Source organism: Phascolarctos cinereus, unplaced genomic scaffold, assembly GCF_003287225.1.
Source record: "Phascolarctos cinereus isolate Bilbo 61053 unplaced genomic scaffold, phaCin_HiC Scaffold_2;HRSCAF=192, whole genome shotgun sequence".
NCBI lineage: Eukaryota > Metazoa > Chordata > Mammalia > Diprotodontia > Phascolarctidae > Phascolarctos > Phascolarctos cinereus.
In genome coordinates this window covers 36,478,139-36,503,441 of record NW_027555625.1, presented here as the reverse complement: position 1 = coordinate 36,503,441, position 25,303 = coordinate 36,478,139, and the positions used below count along the sequence as shown (strand labels likewise).

At 38.4% G+C, this 25,303-nt stretch overlaps 1 protein-coding gene and 1 pseudogene across 4 annotated transcripts in view; both read left to right on the top strand.

Moving 5' to 3' along the window:
• Positions 1–1,214: 1,214 nt before the first annotated feature.
• LOC110202786 (adenosine 5'-monophosphoramidase HINT1 pseudogene) lies at positions 1,215–1,753 on the top strand (annotated as a pseudogene).
• Positions 1,754–3,871: 2,118 nt separating this feature from the next.
• Positions 3,872–25,303, top strand: part of LOC110202768 (uncharacterized) — a 37,393-nt gene continuing 15,961 nt past the window's right edge. For 2 of the 4 annotated variants that reach the window (XR_013484437.1, XR_013484439.1), the window contains exons 1-2: positions 3,872–3,977; positions 4,608–4,695. Coding sequence is in view for 1 of the 4 variants with exons in the window: in XM_020979051.2 (XP_020834710.2) it covers positions 14,994–15,027; positions 17,305–19,280 (2,010 nt within the window). In the remaining 3 variants the exon portion in view is untranslated. Of the gene's footprint in view, positions 3,978–4,607; positions 4,696–14,900; positions 15,028–17,304; positions 20,717–25,303 lie in introns of those variants that run through there. The other 2 variants (XR_013484438.1, XM_020979051.2) reach the window with 2 other exon arrangements.

Genomic DNA, 25,303 nt, shown 5'->3' with positions numbered 1-25,303 from the left:
ATCTCTTGAATACTCCCCCCATCTTCTCTGACACTGATGCTGCCCTGGTATAGATCCTCATCACCACCATGCCTTTACCGTTGCTATAGCCTACTGGTGGGTCTGCCAGCCTGAAGTCTCTCCCCACTCCATTATATCCTCCATTCAGCCATTGAGTGATTTTCTTAAAGCACAGGTCCAATCATAATACACACATACACACACAACTAAACTCCAGTGGCTCCCTATTGGCTCCAGGATCAAATACAAAATTCTCTCTTTTACATTCAAAACCCTTTATAACATAGCCCCCTCCTACTTTTCTAGTTTTCTTAAGCTTTACTCTGTGCCACATACTTTTCCATCCAGTTACCCTGACCTCCTGGCCATTTCTCAAAGAAGACACGCTATTTCTTGGCTCCAGGCATTTTCTCTGGCTGTCCCCCATACCTGGAATGCTCTCCTTCCTCTCCTCCAACTATTGATCTCCCTGGTTTCCTTTAAGTTTCAACTAAAATCCCACCCTCTACAAAAACCTTCTCCAACACCTTTTAATTTTTTTGTTTTCCCACTGTTTTATCCTGCATATAATTTACTTTGCATGTTTCTGTTTGCATGTTGTCTCCCCCAGTAGACTGTAAGCTCCTTGAGGGCAAGGATTGTCTTTTGCTTCTTTTTGTTTCCCCAGTACAAGGGTGCCTGGCACATAGTAGGTGCTTAATAAATTTGTATCAATTTACTGATTGAGTAACTGACGCAAGTCTTTCATAGTTCTGTGATGCCATCTCCTTCATCATTTATTACGACACAATAGATTCCACCACATACATATGCCATAATTTTTTCAGCTATTCCCCAACTGATGGGTTATCTGCTCAATTTCTAGATCTTTTTCACTACAAAAAAAGCTGCTTTAAATATTTTTATGCCTTTGAATCTTTTCCTGTTTCTTTGATTTGGCATATAGTCCTGGTAGTGGTATCACTGGGCCAGTGGTTATTCACAGTTGAACAGATTTGGGGGCATCATTCCAAATCATTTTCCAGAATGGCTGGAAAAATTCACAGCTCCATCAACAATACATTAATATACCTGTTTTGTCACAGTCCATACAGCATTTGCCATTTTTGGGGTCAACTTTGCCAATTTGATGAGTGTGAGGTTGAAGGGTTTTTTTAATCCCTCTAATTATTTGTAATTTAAAGTATTTTTTTTTCTTATGCTTGTCAGTAGCTATGGCAGATGAGATCAGCAAAGCTCACACTGCCCAGCCCAGGGGAGACACCATCTTCAGGAAAAAAATTTGCAAGAAAATCCTGGTCATAATAATTTTTTTTCCTTTTTAGGCAATTGGGGTTAAGTGACTTGCCTAGGGTCACACAGCTAGTATCAAGTGTTTGGTCTGAGGCTGGATTTGAACTCAGGTCCTCCTGACTTCAGGGCCAGTGCTCTATCCAGTGCGCCACCTAGCTGCCCCACCAAAATCAGTTTTGAAGATGACTGGCATCTTGCTTTCCATAACGTTTGCCCACAAGCCCCAACTCATTTCCTGGTGATACCTAAGAAAGCTAACTCAGATAATCTGTTGCAGAAGAGGATGATGAAAATCTTCTTGGACACTTAATGACTGTTGGTAAGAAATGTGTAGCTGACCTGGGTCTGAAGAGAGGATATCGAATGGTGATCAATGAAGGTGCAGAAGGGGGGCAATCTGTCTGTTATATCCATCTGCACGTCCTTGGAGGAATGTCAGATGAAATGGCCTCCTGCATAAGTTGTTGGAATGATTTTTTTTTAAATTTAGGGAACAAGGCAGGTTTACAACATATATGTTAAGCTGAGTATATACTTAATGTTTTCTGTGAAACAAGAAATTGGAAGATCACTTCAAAATGTACACAATAAAGGAGTTATCTGTTTCCCACAGGGGAAAAAGAATTACAAGTATCATCTTCCCATGTGGGATGTAAACAGCTGAGATCTACTGAATCTCTTCTGGGTTTTTCCCCTTTTTACCTGTTTATGTTTCTTTTGGGTCTTGATGTTGGAGGTCAAAGTTTTGGTTTCAATTTAAAGTAACTGAAGACAATACAAAATATTTGGGAGTCTACCTGCCAAGAGAAACCCAGAAACTATATGAACACAATTACAAATTAGTTCTTACACAAGTAAAGTAAGATCTAAACAGTTAGAAAAATATCAATTGCTTATGAGTAGGCTGAGTCAATATAATAAAAATGACAATTCTGCCTAAACTAATTTACTTATTCAGTGCCATACCAATAAAACTACCAAAAATGTATTTGATAGAGATAGAAAAAAATAAGAAAAAAATTCATTTCAAAGAACAAAAGGTCGAGAATATTAAGGGAATTAATGAAAGAAAAAATACAAAAGAAGGTGGCCTAGCAACACCAGATCTCAAACTATATTATAAAGCAGTAATTATCAAAACTATCTGGTACAGGCTAAGAAATAACGTGGAAGATCAGGGGAATAGATTACATATATAAGACACAGTAGTAAATGACCACAGTAATCCAGCGTTTAATAAACTCAAAGACCCCAGGCTCTGGGGATAAGAAGTCACCATCTGACAAAAACTAGAAAATAATATGGCAAAAACTAGTTATAGGACAACTTATACTGTATACCAAGATAAGATCAAAATGGGTACGTGATTTAGACATAAAGTGTGGTACTGTAAACAAATTAGAAGAGCAAAGAATAGTCCACCTATCAGATCTATGAAGGGAAGAATTTATGACCAAATGGGCAACAGAGAGCATTAAGAAATGTAAAATAGATAATTTTGTTTATATTAAATTTAAAATTATATTTTTCATTGCTTGTTGACACAAAAAGAGCTACTATAAATATTTTTGTCTATGTGGGTCCTTCTCTCTTTTTTATGATTTCTTTGGCATACAGACCTAGTAGTGGTATTGCTGGATCAAAGGGTTTGCACAGGGGCAGCTAGATGGTATAGTGGATAGAGCACTGGCCCTGAAGTCAGGAGGACCTGAATTCAAATCTGGCCTCAGACCAAACAGTTGACACATACTAGCTGTGTGACCCTGGGCAAGTCACTTCACCCCAGTTTCCACATCTATAAAATAGTGTATATATAACAGCACCTGCTTCCCAGGGCTGTTGTGAGGACCAGACGATTTAGTCCTTGTAAAGTGCTTAGCCGTGCCTGGAACACAGTGAGCTCCACCTAAACGTCAGCTCTGAGTTTTATTGAGCCCATCTAGCAGAGGACTGGCATTCCCCAGGCCCAGCCAAACGCTCTCCACGTCTCCTGGTCTCCCTCGGGTCAGTCTCCTTGGCAGAGGAAAGACACAAAGCCAGCACGGGCCGACGCCCCCTTGCCCTCTCCTGCTGCCCCGGGCCCACTCGTGCGTTCTCCTGGAAGCCCCAGGGGGCTGAGCGAGCCCTCAGGGCATCCCGCCCCAGCCTGTGGTCTCCTTCCTCAGAGCCGTGACGTCTCTGCGTGTTTGCGTCACTTCCTGCGGGAAGATGCTGGTGCACAGGAAGCACTTCATTAGAGCGGTCGCCTTTGTGACTGGCTGCCGGAGTGGGAGAGACTGCGGGCTGGACTAGCCTCGGAGGAGCCCCAGGACGCCTCGAGGTCTGTGAGCCCACGCCTGGTGACTCCCCGTGGGATCTGGGGCTGTGAAGACCACGCACGAGGTAGGAGGAGGAGCGGAGGGGGCGGGGCTCTTGGCAGGAAGGGGCGGGAGGGGCGGGGCAGGTGGGGGAGGCAGGACCGCATTCCAGGCCGGGGGAGGGGCCCGGCCCCAGCCATGCGCAGAAGGCTCCTAAGCCTCCAGACTACGATTCCCAGAAGGCCGTGCTCGGCATTTTCCAAGCTCACGGGCGGGAGGATTAGACTACCGTCTAACTACGAAACTTCCGTTTACTTTTCCCTCCACCACTTCCACGCTTGCTGGTTCCCGCTTCCCCTTCTCTGTCCTGGGCTGAAGTGTGACCGGGTGAGCGGGGGCCGAGAGCGGGGCCAGGTCCAGGAGCCGGTGCGGGGGTGCGACGGGGTCGGAGCACCAGGGGCTGGATTGGGAGCTCACGGAGAATGGGCGGAGCGCCGGAGCGGCTCCCTGGCGGCCCGTGCGGGGGAGGGGGTGCAGGGGTTGGAGGCCGAGCAGGCGGAGGGGGAGCCTGGGGGCGGGGTCTAATCCTCCTTCAGTCACGCCCGCATTCCGAGGCCCAGGCCTTGCCCCGTGCCCAGAGCCCCAGGGAATGTATTGCTCCTGGTGTGTGTCTGTCTGGCCTTCGGTGGGGACTTCCCGTGGCCTCATCTCCTCCGCCCAGTATCCTCCTGGGCAGCCCCTCCTCCGGGAAGCCTTCCCTGATGCTGCCGGGGCCCCGTGCCCTCCCCTGCTGTAAGGGTTACCTGTCTGTCCTCCAATTTGTCTCTAAAGAGATGCTGGCCCCAAGACAGACCCCCCTCCCCGGAAAGAAATGATCGCTTCCTTCTGGCCCCACCCCCATCCTGCCCCTGCCCCCCTCCCTGATCTCCCCGCAGTGGAGAAGTGGGAATGTCTGGTCTGAGCAGGGCAGACCCCCGGTGTGACCCCTCACTCTCCTCCTTCTCCTTTCCTCCCCAGCTCTCCCTTCTGTGGCCTCTGCTCTGCCCCAAGAGGAAAGCCTGGAGGAAGAGGGAATGACTCCTGCCCTGACGCCAGGCCCGGGAACGTGAGTGCCACTTGCTGCTTTCATCTGAGGCCAGAGACCGTGGGATAGGTTTCTTTGTCCTGTGCTATAACAGTAGAAATTGTGGGCATATATGTTTATAGCTAAAAGATACCATAGTCACCAATTTATCCTCTCCACACAGAAAAAAACCCTAATTACATTTACTTTTTGTTGTTGTTTTTAATTTCGTGTTATAAATTCCTTAGCTCCTTCCAATTCTTCCCCCACCCATTGAGAAGGTAAACAATAGGACACCCATTTTTCCTGGGAAGTAATGCAAAACATTTCCCTATTAACCGTAGTCCAAAAGAAAATGTAAGAAAAATGAAAGAGAAAAAGAATATGCTTCAATCCTCACTGAAAGTTGGGTAGTTCTCTCTTTGTTTGTCATAATTGGACCTTTAAACTTTTCATGGATTATTGTATTCATCAGAGTAGCTGAGTCTTTCACAGTTGATCATTACTGCTGTTACTGTGGGCACTGTATTCCTAGTTTTCACTTTGCACATTAATTTTATTTTTAATTTATGGGATACAGCAAGCATTTTTATAACATAGTATAATGAAAAAGATAATTGCATATGAAATTGCAGATTTGTTATGTGCAACTTGTTATTCCTTTTAAATATAGAACAGTACCATGCAATTTTTTTTCTCCTCCACATGGCTACCATTAGACGCAATTAGATGTGTGTGTTTTTGTGTGTGTGTGTATGCATGTATTTGTGTATATATGTAGTATACATATATATGTATACCTATGTAAAATTATTCCATATATGCTTTTATTTATCAATCCTTTTTCTGGATGCAGATAGTGTCTTCATATAGCCTTCATAGTTAATTTGGGTATTTATAGTAGTCAAAATAAGTTTTTGATTCAAATTTGTTCTTAAAACAATATTCCTGTTAGTATATACAATCTTCCCTTGGTTCTGCTTGTTTCACTCTTCATTATTTTGTGTAAGTCTTTCCATGTTTTTCTAATATCATTGTGTTCATTACAGTAGTGTTCCATCACATTCATGTACCACAACTTATTCAGCCATTCCCTAATTGTTGGGCATTCTTTCAATTTCCAATTCTTTGCCTCCTGAAAAAGAGCTGTTGTAAATATTTTTGTACACGTGGGTTCCTTTCCCTTTCTTATGATCTTTTTAGGATACAGACCTAGCAGTGGTATTACTGGATCAAAACTTATGCAGTTTTATAGCCTTTTGGTCACAGTTCCAAATTGCTCTCAAGAATGCTTGGATCAGTGATTGGGACCTTGGCTGTTGATCTGTGCTGTGGCTAAGAGCTTCCTTCTGATTTGTCTAGACACCATGTTTTCCCTTTTACCCAAGTGGGACAGTCCTTTCTTCTAAATTATCTTAAACTGTAAAATTATTTCACTCAGTGTTTTTGTAGGTTCTGTCGCTCTAGAATCTGTTTAGAGTCTTGTTTTAACGTTATTTCTCTTTTTTTTTAGCTTACATAGGACTTTTTATTAGAAACATTTTTTAAATTTTATTAATTTATTTTGATTTATCAACAATCACTTCCATATACTTTTGAGTTGAAAATTTTTCTCCTCTTTCCTCCCCCAAGATGGCGCATAATCTGATACAGGCTTTACATTTACATCCCTATTAAACATATTTTAATTTTATTTCTGAAGGAAACTGGGGATAGCTGAGGCAACTTCCTGACTTCTTTCTACCATCTTGGTATGATCTCTTAAGGGAGAAAATAAGTCCTTGAAAACTAGAATTGAATGACATTATAAGACACGAGGAAGTAATAAAAAAAATTAGAATGTGAAATATCTCATTAGAAAAATAAATGATTTGGAGAATAGATCAAGGAGAGACAATATAAGAATTGTCAAACTACCTCCAAGTTATGGTCAAAAAGCTAATCTGGATACACTATTACAAATAATTATTAAGGAAAATTGACCTGAATTTTTAGAACAAGAGGGTTATGTAGAAATAGAAAAAAAATATCATTCCCCACCTGAAAAAGATTCCAGATAGAAAACTTACCAAAATGTCATAGTCAAGTTTCAAAACTCTAGGTTAGGCAGAAATATTGGCAAGGAAGAAAAATAATTTTAATGCTGTGAAAATATATAGTTTTTCATAAAACCTAGGAGCTTCTACACTAGAAGACCATGGGTCTTGGAGCATTATGTTTAGAAGAGCAAAGAGCTGGGGCTGTTCCAAGAATCATTTAACCCAGAAAAGTTGAGTATAGTCCTGAATGAAAAAGAAGTGGTCATTTGACAAACTGAAAGACTACAAGATTTGTAAGAAAAAGACCAGAACTCAGTAGAAAATGTGATATAAAAAGATCCTGAGGGAAATATAAGGCACACTTTAAAGACTAATTATAAGGCACTGCTAATGTCAAACTGTTTCTTTATTATGTGTGAAAATGTTATCAGTATTCTTAAAACTGTCATTATTACTAAGGTAGTTTGAAAGAAAGGTTGGAGGTATGTATGAAGGGGTGATTCTAAAGAAAATTGGGCAGGAAAAGGTAAAAAGCAATTTTCTCATAAAATTGGGGCGTAAGAGGAAGAGGATACAGGGGAAGCTGGTAGGGGTGGAGGGCTGGTAATCTTGGAACCTTTGAAGAGAAAACACTGTGTACATCTGGAGGAGTGTAGAAGTCTTCTGAACTTGTAGAGAAGTGAGAAAACTAGGGGACAGGGCGGGAGAGGGAATTTTAGAAGGATGTATAGAATAAGATATAGGAGGGTGGAGGGAGAAGATAAGGGAAGGTCTGTTGGAGGGGTGTGTAGATCAAGATTAGGAGGGTAAAGGGGCAAAAAGAGAGGCTGAGAAGAAAAATAGCAAAAATAAGATGGAGGGAAATTCAAAAAGTAATTATAAACTTTGGGTATGAATGGGATGAACTCATCTATACAATGGAAATGGATAGCAGACTTTATTAAAAATCGGAATCCAGCAATATGTTGTTTACAGGAAACACATTTAAGAATGAGAGATATACTCAGAGTTAAAATGGAAGGTTGGAATAGAATTTGTCATGCTTTGGCTGATGCTAAAAAGGTAGGGGTAGCAATTATGATCTCAAAGTTATGGCTAAAATAGATTTTAATAAAAAGCGCTACAGTAAATGTATTCATTTACATTTTCCTTTTAATTTTAAACTTAAATACAAAATAAGGAAAGAAAAGAAAACATTGCCATGTGCATAGTAGAACATGAGAAGATTCAAAATACAAAGATAAATTTCTATTTCAAGCAAGCCTATGAAATACTACACATTGTATTTAGAGCTTTCCTTTTTTTCTTTGCTTCCTTGTAGGTTTTCTGTTTTCTGTTGTGCACTTTTTACTTTGTTCTTTTCTCTTCCTCCTTCCCCCTCTCCCCAAGAAGTTGAAAATTAAGCACACACACAGATATATATACTCATTCATATATATACTTGTTCATATATATCTGTACTCATATACACCCAAGCATATACATATGTATCCATGTACATCCATGTACTAGCATGCATATCTACATAGATAGCTATAATCATATATACATTCATATGTATCTATGTAAGACTGTACTATATTTGTTTTTTCCCCCTAATAAATTCTACTCCTGATCATTATTTTATGTTTTTGTGTATCTCATATCCTGTCCCTCCTGACTCCTGCATTATTTCTATATGCTTCCTTGCCCTTCTATTCCTTAACCTACTACTCTTCCAAGGATCCCTCCCTTATACTCTCCCCCACCTCTCTAAAAATCTCTCCCTTATTCTCTACCCCCTCCCTATCCTGCTGGCCTCTTATTTCTTTCTGAGTTTACAAGACTTTTATAACCTTCTAAATTTTTATGTATCGTTTCCTCTTTAACCCATTGCTAATGAGAATAAGGTTCCAGAACTACCAGCCCTCCTCCCCCATCTAATTCCTTTGTGTCAATTCTTCCTCTTGCACTTCATTTGTAAAAGATAATTATTCTTTTTTAGTTTTTCCTATATGATTTTACTTTTTAGAATCTCATCATAATCAGCTCTACCATAATCTTTCTTTCAAACTACCCAATCAGTAATAACAATCTTAGACATTTGTTTTACATTTCCACATATAAAAAGTAAATAGTTTGTGGTTATTGAGACCCTTGTAATTAGTCATTGATGGTACTGTCTGTCAAATTTTCTATTAAGTTCAGGTCTTTTTGCAAACAAATCATGAAAGTCTGACAATTCATTGAATGTCCATCTTTTTCATTCATGATTTTGCTTAACTTTGCTTGGTATGACATTTTTGGCCATAACCCCAATTCTTTTGCTCTTTGATATATAGTGTTCCGAGACCTACGGTCTTTCGGTGTAGCTGCTGCCAGGTCTAGTGTGATTCTAATTGTGGCTTTACTATATTTGAATTGTTTTTTTCTTATTCCTTATAATATTTTCTCCATGAGCTGGGGGTTTTGGAACATGGCTATGATATTCCTTCGGTTTTCCTCATAAGCTCTCTTTCATGTGGTGATGGGTGGTTTTTTTGTATTTCTACTTTGCCGTCTTGTTCTAAAATTTCAGGACAATTTTCTTTAGTTATTTCTTGTATTATTGTATCACAGTTCTTTGGATCGTAGCATTCAGGTGGTCTATTTACTCTTATGTTTTCTCTTCTAGATCTGTTTTCCAGATCAGTTGTGTTTTTTTTCTTTTTACAAGATGTTTCGCATTCTCTTCTATTTTTTTCATTTTTTATATGTCTTGTATTTCTGTTATAACTTCACTGGCTTCACTTGCCCAATTCTAATTTTCAGTATTCATTTTCTTCCTTAAGATTCTGGGTCTCCTTTTCCAGTTGGTTGACTTACTTTTCATAATCTTGTTTTTCTTGTTCTTATTTTTTAAAAAAATCTCAATCTCATTTGATTTTTAGTCTTTTTAAAGTTCTTTCTCCTTTGCCTGCTTATTTAAAAAAAAATTATATCAGCTTGTTATTGTAATTACTTGTATTCCTAGGGCATGGGGGGAGTTGCCTCTGGCCTCAGGTCTTCTTTCAGTTCTCTACTTTGACCTGAATCTAAAACCGAGAACTCTGACCTCAGCCAGTGGCATCCCTGCCCTATAACTTCTGCACTCACCGGGCATGTGCTGGTTCCTTCTCACCGAAGGCTGCATGTCGGCAGCACAGTTGAGCCTGGTGTCCCTTATCAGCAGAGGTTCCTTTGATCTTCCCCAGCTCAGATGTCTGACTTCCCACACTGTCCAAGAGGTGAAAGTTCCTGTGGTTCTCCCAACCCAGCTCACCCCAGGGTTCATCATTTGCTGTTGCAGTGAAGCTAGCCTGGAGGTGTTTTATACTTCACATTACCTGCATCCTGGGGTTTTATCTTCTGATCTCCACTTGTCCTAGGAAGACCACTGTTCTGCCCCAACTCTTGCTTATTTTTACCAGTCTCTTCACCCTGAGGTGCTATTTTATCTCGTTTGTGGGGGAAATCTGGAGAGCTTGGAGTTTTCTGTCTTCTGCCATCTTCCCAGTATCCTCTGGAAAATACATTTTGATAAAAGGTACCATAACTGGCTAAGAAATAGAGTGGTGGATCAGTGGAATAGTCTAAGTAAGCAAGACACAGTAGTCAGTGACTAGCTTCTGGGATAAGAACTCACTATTTGACAAACTGGGAAAATTGGAAAAGAGTATGGCAGAAACTAGGCATAGACCAACATCTTACACCATATACCAAAATAGTGAAAATGGGTACATGATTTAGATATAAGGCTGAAACTTTAAGCAAACTGGGAGAGCAAGGATTAGTGTATCTGTCAGATTTATGGAAAAGGGAAGAATTTATGACCAAGCAAGAGAGAGAGAACATGATAAAATGCAAAATGGATAATTTTGATTATGTTAAATTGAAAAGTTTTTGCAGAAACAAAGCCAATGTAACCAAGATTAGGAGGGAAGCAAAAAACTGGAAAAGAATTTTTACAACCAGTGTCTCTGATAAGGGCCTCATTTCTAAAATATATAGAGAACTAAGTCAAATCTATAAGAATACAAGGCATTCCCCAATTGATAAATGCTCAGAGAATATGAACAGGCAGTTTTCAGATGAAGAAATTAAAACTATATCTATAGTCATATGAAAAAAATGCTCTAAATAACTATTGATTAGAGAAATGCAAATCAAAACAACTCTGAAGTACCCCGTCACACCTATCAGACTGACCAACATGAGAAAACAGGAAAATGATAAATGCTGGAAAAGATGTGGGAGAGGTGGAGTTGTGAACTAATCCAGCCATTTTGGAGAGCAATTTGGAACTATGCCCAAAGGACTGTAAAAATGTGCATACCCTTTGACCCAGTAATACCACTTCTAGGGCTGTATCCCAAAGAGATAATAAAAATGGGAAAAGGACTCATATGTACAAAAATATTTAAAGCAGATCTTTTTGTGGAGGCAAAGAATTAGAAATTGAGGGATGCCCATCGATTGGGGAATGGCTGAACAAGTTGTATATGAAGGTAATGGAATACTATTGTGCTATAAGAAATGATGAGCAGGTTCAGAAAAACCTGGAAAGACTTGCATGGACTGATGCTGAGTGAAGTGAGCAGAACCAGGAAAACGTTATACCAGTAACAGCTATGTTGCGCTATGAGTAATATTGATAGACTTAGCCCTTCTCAGCAATGCAAGGATCTAAGACATCTCCAAAAGTCTCATGATGGAAAATGCTATCCACATCCAGAGAAAGAACTATGGAGTTTGAATGCAGATTGAAGCAAACTACTTGCTTTTTTTTTCTCTTCTGTTTTCTTTTGTTTCTTCTTTCTTGTGGTTCCTCCTACTGGTTCTAATTCTTCTTTACAACGTGACTAATGTGAAAATGTTTAATAGGAATGTATATGTAGAGCTTATATCAGATTGTATGCTGTTTTGGGGAGGGAGGGGGAGAAAATTTAAAACTCAAAAGCTTGTGGAAGTGATTGTTGAAAACTAAAAATAAATTAATTAATTAAAAAATAAAAAGTAAATAAATAAAAGGTGCCATAGACAATGAAGCAGACATGTCTTCATAGGTTTTTCTGAATGCATCCCCCTTATCTTTTCTCAGTGCACAACAATATTCCATCACAGGCATATACCATATCTTATTCAGCCATTCCCCAGCTGTTGAACATCCTCTCAATTTCTAATTCTTGTCGTTGCAAAATGTAAATGTTTTTGTACATTTTTGTCCTTTCCCCTTTTGTTTGATCTCTTTGGGATATAGACCTAATATTAGTATTGCTAAGTCTCAGGGTATGCAGTTTTATGGTCCTTTAGGCCTAGTTCCAAATACTCTTCAGAATGATTGGAGCTGTTCACATCTCCACCGATAGTGCATTAGTGTCCCTGTTTTTCACATCTCATCAGCATTTAGCATTTATTTTTTCTGTCATTTTAGCCAATCTGATAGGTGTGAAGTGGTATCACTGAGTTGTTCTAATTTGCATTTCTCTAATTATTAATGATTTAAAGTATTTTTATATGACTATTGATAGCTTTGATTTCTTCTGAAAAGTGCCTGTTTGTGTCCTTTGACCATTTTTCAAATGGAGAATGGCTCTTATTTTTATAAATTTGGCTCACTTCCCTCTGCATTTGAGAAATGAGGCCTTTGCCAGAGAAACATGGTGTTAAAAATTAATTTTTTTCCATTTTCCTTCCAATTTTGTCTGCATTAGTTTTGTTTTTGTAAAACTTTAAATATAATGTAATCAAAATTATTAATTTTACTTCCCCTGATGTTCTCCACCTCTTGTTTGGTCATAAATTCTTCCATTCTCCATAAATCTGACAGGCAAATTTTTCCGTGCTTCCATACTTTACTTCTGATATCATCCTTTATGTCTAAATCATAACCTTATCTTGGTATAAGGTGTAAGATACTGGTCTATGCTTAGTTTCTTTTGGACTGCTTTGCCATTTTCCCAGCAGTTTTTCGCACAGCAGAATGGAAGTAGCTCAAAAGAAATGTGAGATGATCAAATTTAGAGAATGCACCCCAAATGTTCACATGGACTATTTTTTTTATCATAGTTCAGGATCTTTTTTTTATTATTTATATTTTTGTAGTTTTTGTTTATTACATTTTGTTGGATCTGCTTATTTTGCACTGTCAGTTAATGCATATCTTCAAATGCTTCTCAGAATTGCTCATATTTGTCATTTTTAACTATATAAATGACTTATTCATATGCCATTTTTTTCTAGCTATTATTTATTGGTAAGAATTGTTTCCAGTTCTTTGCTGCTCAAAGGTGTGCTCTTATGAATGTTTTTGTGTAAAAATTCAGTTGTGGCTTTGGTCTGGTGATATAGAAAGGGAATGGCAACATTGTACATTAAGAATAGCCCTGGATTTGAAGCCAAGAGGATCTGGGCTCAAAGTGTAGATCTACCATTTACTCCCCATTTGGCCTCAAGTAAGTCAACTTCTCCTCTGAGGTCCTCACTTCCCTAATGTGTAAAATGAGAAAGTTGGACTCTAAAGTCTCTTCCAGCTCTAAATATATGAATTGGAAAGTTATGGTCCTTTAACACCCTTTTCAATAGTAAAAAATTGTTTACATGCTGTTACAGACAGGAGATTGTAGTCCCCCACTTGTATGGTTCTAGGAGCATAGAGCACAATTGTGTTTATTTCAGAGCACCACATTTTAAGAAGCACAGCAATTGGATGAAAAGAGGAAGGAAACTGTCTTGTGAAGAAATCAGGCTGATTAGTCAAAGGAACTGGATTTGTTTAGATTGGAAGTAAAGACTTTGGATCACATGATAGCTATTTCATTTTTAGAAAAGGAATTAGCCATATTACTGCTTCAGCTCAGAGGGTAAAAGTAGTAGGAGCTAGAGGTGCTCACTGTAAAAAAAAAATGAAAGACATTTAAAATTGATATTATTTGGAACCATTTCTGACAATAAGCATTTATTAAATACCTGCATAGTGCCAGGCACTGTACTAAGTGCTGGGGATACAAAGATGGCAATAATAGCTCCTTCCCTTATGGACCTTACAAACTAGTTAGAGAGGAATTCTTTTTTTTTTATTCATTTAATTTTTAATTTATGGAATAAAACAAGCATTTCCAATACATACGTATAATAAAAAGATGGTTGCATATAAACTACAAATCTATTAACCTGTAACTTGCTATTCCTTTTAAATATGTAATAAAGTTATCACGTAAATTTCTTTTTCTCCTTTTACCCCGAAACCTAGAGATGGCTACCATTAGATACAAGTGTGTGTGTGTATGTAAAATCATTCTATACATGCTTCTATTTATCAATTCTTTCTGAGAGAGGAATTCTTAAGTGCCTGCTATATACCAGACACTATACTGGGATACAAATAAACAAATGAAGTAATCACTTGTGGCAAGGGAAAGATGAAATGACTGAGGAAATAAAGGTTCAGTCTTTTGGGCATATCAGTTTATTGAACAATTCATGGCAATTGCATGACAAACTTGACCAGGCCCCTTCCTCAACTTAGGGCTGGACCCTGAATAAAGGGAAAGACATACTTTTATACATTAAAAACAATCAAAGAAGACCAATTAATTAAAAGCAAATAATACAATATTATGTAATATGATTACTAATTAGAGGAAAGATTGAGGACTTTCCATGTTGAGACGGGGAAAGGCAACAGGTTCAGTTCCCTGAATTCAGAATTTGAGGTGGCCCACTCCCTGCAAGCATATGTATACAATCATAGGAACACGGAAGCAATAATTAAGTGTTCAGTATGAGGCCAGTTTTTAGATAAGACATGGGTTTCTTGAGATGTACAGTTGTGAGAAAACCTGTTGTATCAATCTTTTTGCATTTGACTGGGTTTCTGATCAGCATAACCTAGGTCTTTAAGAACTAATCAGCAGATAGAAGAGGTCTCATTTCTCAGCCACACAAGGCTAGGTCCACAATTGAATAAATTTTTCTCACCAGACAGAAGTTGGACTAGACCTGTAATTGAGCAGAAAAAGAACTGAGCTACCCCCAGAACTGAGTCACAAAATGGGGGTCAGTGTGATTGACTCAATTGCCTCAATTCCCTGTACCACTTGCTGTCCTAATGCTCTCAGTTCCCTCACCCTAATGGCAAGGAGTTTATATTTGAACTTTACAACAGTTAGAGCTATAGCTGGGTAAGCACCAATGTTTTTGGTATTTCAGGAATCAGTGACATTTAAGGATGTGGCTGTGGAATTCACCCAGGAGGAGTGGGTGCAATTGGATCCATCTCAGAAAAAGTTGTACTGGGATGTGATGCTGGAGAACTATAGGAACTTGGTTTCTTTGGGTAAGAACAGCTACCCCTTTGGAGTCTTTATATATACTATGCAAACTTTCAAGAATTTAAATTATTCTTTGACATACAGGAGGAAAATAGTCCTAATCCTTTTGTAGCCAAGGGACTGATTTCTTGTACTACCTGTTTCTAGGAAAAAGATCTAAGCTTAGTATGCCTGGAAATTGATTTCTTGTTATTCATGAGAATGTGTCCTCCCCTCTCTTTTGCTTCAAATCCAAGATATTCTTTTTAATCCCAATGGAGGTTTCATCATGCACAGTGTTCCCACTGTCTAAGCAGGAAGTGAGTCAAATGAACTATTTTTTCCTAAGCCCTACACAGTAATCTATTCTACCATAGTACAGAATATCCTTCAGTGGTCCTTTGAATTATCCTCAAGGTCTTCCTAGCATTCCTACATTTTTTCCAAAGAAGGTTTGAACTTGTTTTGAATTCTTTTATTAAGTTTTATGGATACTTTTTGGGGGAAAAAAAGTAATTTCTCCTTCTCCTGCCACCTAAAAAAAAAAACAATAAAAAGAAAGAAAAAACCCTACTTCTCCCTCCAATCAAGCCATTGAGCCCCCTGTTGTTGAAAAAAAAACTCAAGACAACATCAGCTAACGTAGTGCCCTTGGTGGTAAAAGATACGTCTAGCACCCTTATTCCCCCACCTTTCTATTAAGAGTTTGAATGAGTATTTCTTCTGTTTTTTGATGGAACTCTGCAGTGACTCCCTACCACTTTCATTTTCAATGACCACGATTTTCAGTTTCCAAACCAAATGTGATTTCCCACTTGGAAAGAAAGGAAGCATCTTGGATGCCAGAGGCAGATATTCCAAGAAGCAGCTGTCCAGGTGACTACAGAAAACCAAGCAGATGGGTCATTGCAAAGTAGTGACGTGTTGGTCATTTTAGGTCAAAGCCCTTATACAGTGTTGAACAGCGTAGTCTATCAAAGCTTCTCAGGCCTGTTGAGAGGAGTTGAAACTTTTTAAATTTCATTTTTTACTTCAAGAAGTTACTTTTTCAACATATCTCTCTTTATTGAAATGTACTTCCACTCTAAAAGAAAGTTGTTGCCTCTGTACAGGGCAGTTATTTCTCTTCTGTTCATTGAAGATTATCTTAGTTCTCCTGCCTCACTTATATGAATTCATCATTTAAGGTATTAAGTAATGTGCTCTTTTTGCTTGTGAGTTCTTGTCTGATATTTTTTTCTCTTTTGTGTTTATGATTATATTGCCTTGCTACTTTTAAAAATAATTAATCCTAACCTAATTCCCCTTTCTTCAGTCTATCATGTTATGTGTCATCCTGTTTTTCCTTATGCTTTAAATTATGTTTATAAAGGCAAATTAACATGTTCATGAGACAGGATTTTTTTAGCCATAACCCCATCATTAGAATATAGATTTTTATTATTTTGCTCTTTCACAAAAAACTGTTGTGAAAATTTTGCAGAGAGTGCTTTCTTTGCTTTCAGTAACATTTTGAGGATATAGACCAAGTAGGAGGACCCTTGGGTCAAAGGATATGAAAAATTTTGTACCTGTAGCTAAAACTACTGTTCCTTTTCAGAAAAAAAATGGCATCAGCAGGTTAATAAGTTAGCTATTTCCACATAACTGCCAAAATTTATCAGTTTAAAGTGTCTTTTCTAATCTGATGACTATTGCTACTTCCAAATTGGCACAGTTTGAGTAATGTTTCAGATAATTATTAGTAATTTCTTTTGTCAAAAATATCTCTATGTCTTACTCTTACAAATTTTAATCAATTCCTTACAAAGTAGATATGTTGGATTTTTAGAGGAAATTTATAGCAACAATTATCATGTTTTTACCCTTGTATTTCTTCTTTATTCTGTTTATTTCATGTATCTATTTCTCCTCCTCACTCTAAACTTAATTCTCTGGTTTCTTTCTGTTCAGTCTTTTCCCTTCCTATTTTCATCTCAGAGGGTAAGGATACATTTATAAGTTCTCAAAGTCATTGATTTTTTTTCTTCTGAATAGTCTTTTCTATCCAAATGTCAGCCAGTGAAAGTAGAGTAAGGGTTCATTCATCCCTCCTGGTAATTTCATCTTATGTCAATTCATTTACATGTTACCTTTGAGTCATCATACTTTCACATAAGATAAACTTATCTTTAGTGAAAGACTAGTGAGAGTAGCCTTCTCAAGTTAGAATACAAGAGAATAGCTCTAAAACCTTTGAACAACTAAGAACCTTGGGAAAGGGTAAAAAAAAGAGTTAATCAGCTCTGTATTCTTCCTTTCAGAGAGCAGAGAATTTGCTGGAGATAAACCTCTTGAATGTAATGGATATGGGAATGCCTTCTGGAGCAAGGAGCATCTTGCTGTGTGTCAGATAATTCATACTGGAGATAATCCTTATGAATGTAGTGAATGTAGGAATACTTTCAGGTTTAAGATACAACTTAAACGGCATCAGAGAACTCATAGTGGAGAGAAAGCTTATGAGTCCAGTGAATGTGGAAATGCCTTCTGGAAGAAATCACATCATACTGAGCATCAGAGACTTCATACTGGAGAGAAACCTTATGAATGTAGTAAATGTGAGAAGGCCTTTAGGATTAAGTCAGAGCTTACTGTGCATAAGAAAATTCATGCTGGAAAAATGCTTTATGAGTGTAAGGAGTGTGGGAAGGCTTTCCCCTGCAACTCGTATCTTACTAAACATAAAAAAATTCATACTGGAGAGAAACCTTATAAATGCAGTGAATGTGGGAAGGCCTTCAGGAGTAAGGCAGAGCTTGCTGTGCATCAGAGAATTCATACTGGAGAGAAACCTTATGAATGTAGTGAATGTGGAAAGGCCTTCAGGAATAAGGGAAATCATACTGTGCATCTGAGAATTCATACTGGAGAGAAACCTTATGAATGTAGTATATGTGGAAAGACCTTCAGGAGTAAAGATCAACTTACAATGCATCTGAGAGTTCATACTAGAGAGAAACCTTATGAATGTAGTGAATGTGGAAGGGCCTTCAGGAGTAAGGCACTTCTTACAGTGCATCAGAGAATTCATACTGGAGAGAAACCTTATGAATGTATTGAATGTCAAAAGGGCTTTAGGTGTAAAAGACAGCTTAAAGTACATCAGAGCATTCATACTGGAGAAGACAAACCTTTTGAATGTAGCGAATGTGGGAAGGCCTTCAGGAGAAAGTTTGAGCTTACTATGCATCAGAGAATTCATACTGGAGAGAAACCTTATGAATGTAGTGGATGTGGAAAGGCCTTCAGGGTTAAGAAACGCCTTATAATGCACCAGAGAATTCATACTGGAGAGAAACCTTATAAATGTATTGAATGTGGGAAGGCTTTCAGGACTAACTCACAACTTAAAGGGCACCAGAGAGTTCATACTGGAGAGAAACCTTATGAATGTAGTGAATGTGGAAAGGCCTTCAAGGATAAGCGATATCACACTGTGCATCAAAAAATTCATACTGAAGAGAAACCTTATAAATGTAGTCATTGTGGAAAGGTCTTCAAGAATAAGCGATATCACACTGCGCATCAGAAAATTCATACTGGAGAAGACAAACGTTTTGAATGTAGCGAATGTGGGAAGGCCTTCAGGAGTAAGTTTGAGCTTACTGTGCATCAGAGAATTCATACTGGAGAGAAACCTTATGAATGTAGTGAATGTGGAAAGGCCTTCAGGCGTAAGGGAAATCATACTGTGCACCAGAGAATTCATACTGGAGAGAAACCTTATGAATGTAATGAATGTGAGAAGGCCTTCAGGAGTAAGTCAGAGCTTAGTGATCATCAGAAAATTCATACTGAAGAGAAACCTTATGAATGTAGTGAATGTGGAAAGTCCTTCAAGAATAAGCGATATTACACTGTGCATCAGACAATTCATACTGAAGAGAAACCTTATGAATGTAATGGATGTGGAAAGGCCTTCAGGATTAAGAAACAACTTACAAGGCATCAGAAAATCCATACTGGAGAGAAACCTTACAAATGTAGTGAATGTGGGAAGGCCTTCATATATAACTCAAAACTTGTAGTGCATCAGAGAATTCATGCTGGAGAGAAACCTTATGAATGTAGTGGATGTGGAAAGGCCTTCAGGATTAAGAAACAACTTACAAGGCATCAGAAAATCCATACTGGAGAAAAACCTTACAAATGTAGTGAATGTGGGAAGGCCTTCATCTATAACTCAAAACTTATGGTGCACCAGAGAATTCATACTGGAGAGAGACTTTATGAATGAAAGAAAAACCCCTACTTCTCTCTCCAGCCAACCGATTAACACCCCTCCCCCCACCATGGTAGAAAAAAAACTCAGACAAAATCAGCTAACATAGTGCCCTTGGTGGTATAAGATACATTGAGCTCCCTTATTCCACCACCTTTCTACTAAAAGTTGGAGGGAGTATTTCATCTGTTATATGATGGAACTCTGTGATGACTCCTTAGCACTTTCATTTTCAATGACCAGGATTTTCAGTTTCCAAACCAAATATGATTTCCCACTTGGAAAGAAAGGAAGCATCTTGGATGCCAGAGGCAGATATTCCAAGAAGCAGCTGTCCAGGTGACTACAGAAAAACCAAGCAGATGGGTCATTGCAAAGTAGTGACGTGTTGGTCATTTTAGGTCAAAGCTCTTGTACAGTGTTGAACAGCGTAGTCTATCAAAGCTTCTCAGGCCTGTTGAGAGGAGTGGAAACTTTTTAAATTTCATTTTTTACCTCAAGAAGTTACTTTTTCAACATATCTCTTTATTGAAATGTACTTCCACTCTAAAAGAAAGTTGTTGCCTCTGTACAGGGCAGTTATTTCTCTTCTGTTCATTGAAGATTATCTTAGTTCTCCTGTCTCACTTGTATGAATTCATTCTTTTAAAATAAGCACATTATTAAAGGTATTAAGTAATGTGCTCTTTTTGCTTGTGAGTCCTCGTCTGATATTTTTTCTGTCTTGTGTTTATGATTATATTGCCTTGCTACTTTTAAAAATAATTAATCCTAACCTAATTCCCCTTTCTTCAGTCTATCATGTTATGTGTCATCCTGTTTTCCTTATGCTTTGAAATTATGTTTATAAAGGCAAATTAATATGTTCATAGGACAGGACTTTTTTAGCCATAACCCCGTCATTAGAATATAGATTTTTATTATTTTGCTCTTTCACAAAAAACTGTTGTGAAAATTTTACAGAGAGTGCTTTCTTTGCTTTTAGTAACATTTTGAGGATGTAGACCAAGTAGGAGGACCCTTGGGTCAAAGGATATGAAAAATTTTGTACCTGTAGCTAAAACTACTGTTCCTTTTCAGAAAAAAAATGGCATCAGCAGGTTAATAAGTTAGCTATTTCCACATAACTGCCAAAATTTATCATTTTAAAGTATCTTTGCTAATCTGATGGCTATTGCTACTTCTAAATTGTTTTGATTTTTACTTCTTTGATGACCAGAGTTTGAGTAGTGTTTCAGGTAATTATTAGTAATTTCTCTTGTCAAAAATACCTTTATATGTTACTCTTACAAATTTCAATTAATTCCTTACGAAGTAGACATGTTGGATTTTTAGAGGAAATTTATGTCAACAATTGTCTCATCCGCCCCCCATATTTTTTCTTTATTCTGTTTACTTCATGTACCCATTTTTCCTCCTTACATTAAACTCAGTTTTCTATTTTCTTTCTATTCAGTTTTTTTTCCCTTCCTGTTTTCACCTGACATGGTAAGGATACATTTGCAAGTTCTTAAGAGGCATCATTTTTTTTTCTGAATAATCTTATTCTATTCAAATGTCAGCCATGTAGAGTTAAGGGTTCATTCATCTCTGTAGGTATTTTCATCCTTAGTTCATTTACATATGTTACCTTGGGGTCATACTTTCAGATAAGATGTATTGATTCTTAGTGAAAGACTAGTGAGACTGGCCTTCTCAAGTGAGAAGGCAAGAGAACAGTTCTAAAACCTTTGAACAACTAAGAACCTTGGGAAAGGGTAAGAAATGCAGGATTAATCAAGTCCTCATTCTTCTTTCAGAGAGCAGAGAATTTACTGCAGGTAAACCTTTTGAATGTAATGAATGTGGTTAGGCATTTAGGAGCAAGGAGCATTTTGCTGTTTACCAGAGAACTCATACTGGAGAGAAGCCTTATGAATGCGGTGAATGTGGGAAGGCCTTCAGGAAGTAGAAACTTTCTCTGCACCACAGAATTCATACTGAAGAGAAACCTTATGAATGTAATGAATTGGGAAGGCCTTCAGAATGAGGATACATCTTAGTTGATACCAAAGAATTCGTTCACAAAAGAAACCTTGAGTGTAATGCATGTAGGAAGGCCTTTGTGTGGAGACACTTCTTTATGTCCATCAGAGAATTCATCTTGGTGAGATTTCTGATGAATGTAAGGCATGTGGGAAGGCCTTCCATTGCAAAATCCAAAATTTATGCTAGAGAAACACCTCATATATGTAGTGAACATGGTGAGGCCTTCAGGACAAAGCCACATTTACTGTATGTCGGAGAAGTCATACTGAAGAAATTCTTTGTGAATGTGTGTGTGGGAATGCCTTCCAGCACATATCAGATCTTTATCAATTTCAAATAATTCATACCTTATGAATGTAATGTACAGGGCAAGTTTAGACTAAGGTCACTACTTTATGTCCATCACATAATTCATACTAGAGTGAGTTCTCATGAATGTAAGAATTATGAGAAGATCTCCCAGCTGATTGGACTGTGCTTCTGAGTCCCTAGAGAGAGTTCATAGAGTCCTTATTTAGGAAAGAATATCCTCCTCTCTGTAGAGGCTTCTAAAGGGGCAAAGATTTATTGTTAACCCCCCCATGGGTCTTCAGGGAGGGAAAGGATGTGTCTGCCTGCTGCTCAGTAAGGGCCATTCTTGCTAGAAGAACTGGAGAAAGAAAACAAATCCGTTAGGGGCTGCATTGTGGATGCCAACCTGAGCATCCTCAACTTGGTTATCATGAAGAAAGGTGAGCAAGATATACTAGGACTGACAGATACAACTGTGCCTCGTCGCCTGTGGCCCAAAAAAGCTAGCGGAATCCACAAACTTTTCACCTTGTCCAGAGAAGATGATGTCTTGTCAGTATGTTGTGAGAAAGCCTCTCAACAAGGAAGGTAAGAAACCCAGGACCAAGGCTCCTAAAATTCAGCATCTGGTGACTCCCTGAGTTTTGCAGCACAAACATAGACACATTGCTTTGAAGAAGCAACATACCCAGAAGTACAAGGAGGAAGCCGCAGAGTATGCTAAGCTTTTGGCCAAGAGAATGAAGGTGGCTAAAGAAAAACGACAGGAACAGATCACTAAGAGACATCAGCTGTCTTCCCTGAGAGCCTCCACCTTGAAATCTGAGTCCAGTCAAAAATAAAATTTCTGAAAATGTGTTAGAAATAAGTAAAAAATAAACATTGCTGACAGTTCTTGAGGAATATATCATAATCTGAGCTGTGTTCCTGATGTTGCTGGTGTTGCTTCTGCTCATATTCATTTGGGTATCCACAGTGGACCTGTGATGAATAAATTAAAAAAGACATTCTGTCCTCTCTCAGTATGCCTGCAATTTGACCCTGACTCTTTTTTTCATGTTAATATTATTTCTAGCTAGATGTTGAAGGACTGTTCATGGTATTTGCTCCCAAGAAGCGCTGGCGCCACCTCCAGGAACTGAGTGTTCCTAAACAGGAAAGCTTTCAAGGATAGTTTTGAGAGCAGCTTCTTTCCCACAGGTCATGTATTTTTGTTAAAAAGCCTTCTTTGTTAGAAGGAATTATTAAAGGCTGGCAGTCCTGAGCCGTCTTTGGAGTCTCCCCGTGGTACAGACATGTAGCCTGGGACTTTCCCATTAGGTCTCTCAATGCTGAACCCGGGACTCCCCAGCTGCCTGATCCAGATGTAGTTGATTCTTCTGACAGTGGTGACTGATTGTGACGTAAGTTGTTACTTATTGAGATCTGTGTTCAATAGTGGTAAGATTTGATACCAATTGTGACAAGTTATTATTGATTGAGACTTATGTTGTTACCTATTGGGACTTACTAACTCTAACTCTTATTTTCCTTGTTAACCCTAATCCTGTTTTACTATTGTAATAATAAATAGTTGATATACATATACATATGCATATATATATATATGTGTGTGTGTGTATATATTTATCAAATCTGAGACTCTGTATCATTTCTAAACCAATCTGAACCAAAACTAAATTAAGCTACAGTAAATAAGGCTGCTTCACAATACAGCACCATAAAGACTTGGAATCACCTTAATTAAAACAAGGCAGATGTTGAAGCAATGTGATTTCTGCCCAGTGCTCTTAATGTGAAAGAGAAGTTCATTGAAATGCAGGTAGACAGCAGGATTAATTATGGCCTTCTTATGGTAGCCAAATGCCCTGTCATCTAATTAGTGATACACAAGAAAAGATGAGTTAGATTTTCATTATGATGAAGGAATATAAACAGAGTTTTCAATAAGAAAATCAAAGCCATCAATAATAATGAAGTGCTCTAAATCACTGTTGATTAGAGAAATGCAAATGAAAACAACTTTGAGGTTACATGTCTGTACTGCCTCAGATTGGCCAATGTGATAGTAAAGGAGAATGATGCATTATTATTTATTTATTCATTTGCTTATTTATTTTTAGACAATTGGGGTTAAGTGACTTGCCCAGGGTCACACAGCTAGTAAGTGTCAAGTGTTTGGTCTGAGGCCGGATTTGAACTCAGGTCCTCCTGACTTCAGGGCCGGTGCTCTATCCACTGCGCCACCTTGCTGCCCCTAGAATGAGAAATTCTTGAGGGGGTGTGGAAAAGTAGGGTCACTAATACACAATTCTGAACTAGAATAATCATTCTGGAGAACAATTTGGAACTGTGCCCAAAGGGCTGTACACTGTGCATGCCCTTTGACATAGCAACACCACTAGTAGATCTGTATCCCAAACAGATAAAAGAAAAAGTCAAAGGACCTATATGTACAAACATGTTTATAGCAAGTCTTTTGTGGTGGCTGAGAATTGGAATTTGAGGGTATGTCCATCAATTGCTGAATGGCTGAAGAAGAGGTTGCATATGATTTTGATGTTATTGTGCTCTAAGAAATGAGGAGGATGGTTTTGGCAAAACCTGGGAAGACCTATATGAATAGATGCAGAGGTAAGCAAGCAGAACCAGGAGGTTGTTGTATACTGTAACAGCAATCTTTTAATGATGATTAGATATCAACTGAATGACTTAGCTACTCTGATCAAGAAAATGATCTTAAGACAATTCCAGAGCGCTCATGAAAAATGCTGTCAACCACCTCCAGAGAGAGAACTGACAGTGTAAATTGAAGTATGTTTTTTACACTTTTTAATTCTCTTGCTTTTTTATGACATGGCTAAAATAAAAATGTTTTGCAGGATTTCAAATGCATAATTGATATATTGCTTGTCTTTAATAGCTGAGGGAGGAAGAATATTTAAAATATTTCTTTTAAGTGATGAGGGAAAAGCTTTTGAAGTCACCCACGAGGGGCAGCTAGGTGGCGCAATGGATAGAGCACCAGCCCTGGAGTCAGGAGTTCAAATCTGGCTTCAGACACTTGACACTTACTAGCTGTGTGACCCTGGGCAAGTCACTTAATCCCATTGCCTAGCGAAAGGGAAAAAAATCACACGTGAGTAGGATCTTTCTGCAGCATAGAGGAAAAGGCTAAGATTTTAGCATGCTTCCTTTAATCCCAATAATGTGCTGCCAATTCTAGCCAGATGGATGCAAAGGTCAATGCTAGCCAATTTGCAGAGGTCCAAGCTTGGACTCTAGGATAGTAGAAAGTTTTAGGGAGTGACTGGTACACACCAACGAGAAGTTGGCTCTGCAGCCATTGAACTAATCCTAGAGCATGGTCATCTGGTCTTTTCTGCCTCAAAGAGTTGGGAAGGATCTACAAATATTCACTCAGAAACCCATTGTTCCAGTGCTTCCATCCCCTCAACCTCAAGTGTTTCATTAAGATCAGTGTCTGGAGCTGTTATGCTCTTCAGTGGGCACACAATATGTAATCACCTTGTAAAGACAGGCTGAAATCACACTGGCGGACTTTAACGAAACAGTTAATGTTTTATGCTAGAATCCATCAGAAGGCTTTTTGTAGGTCAGGTTTTTTTTTCTTCTAGACAGTGGGATTAACAGGGTCACACAATTAGTAAATGTCTGAGGCCAGATTTTGGACTGAGGAAAATGAGTTTACCTGACTA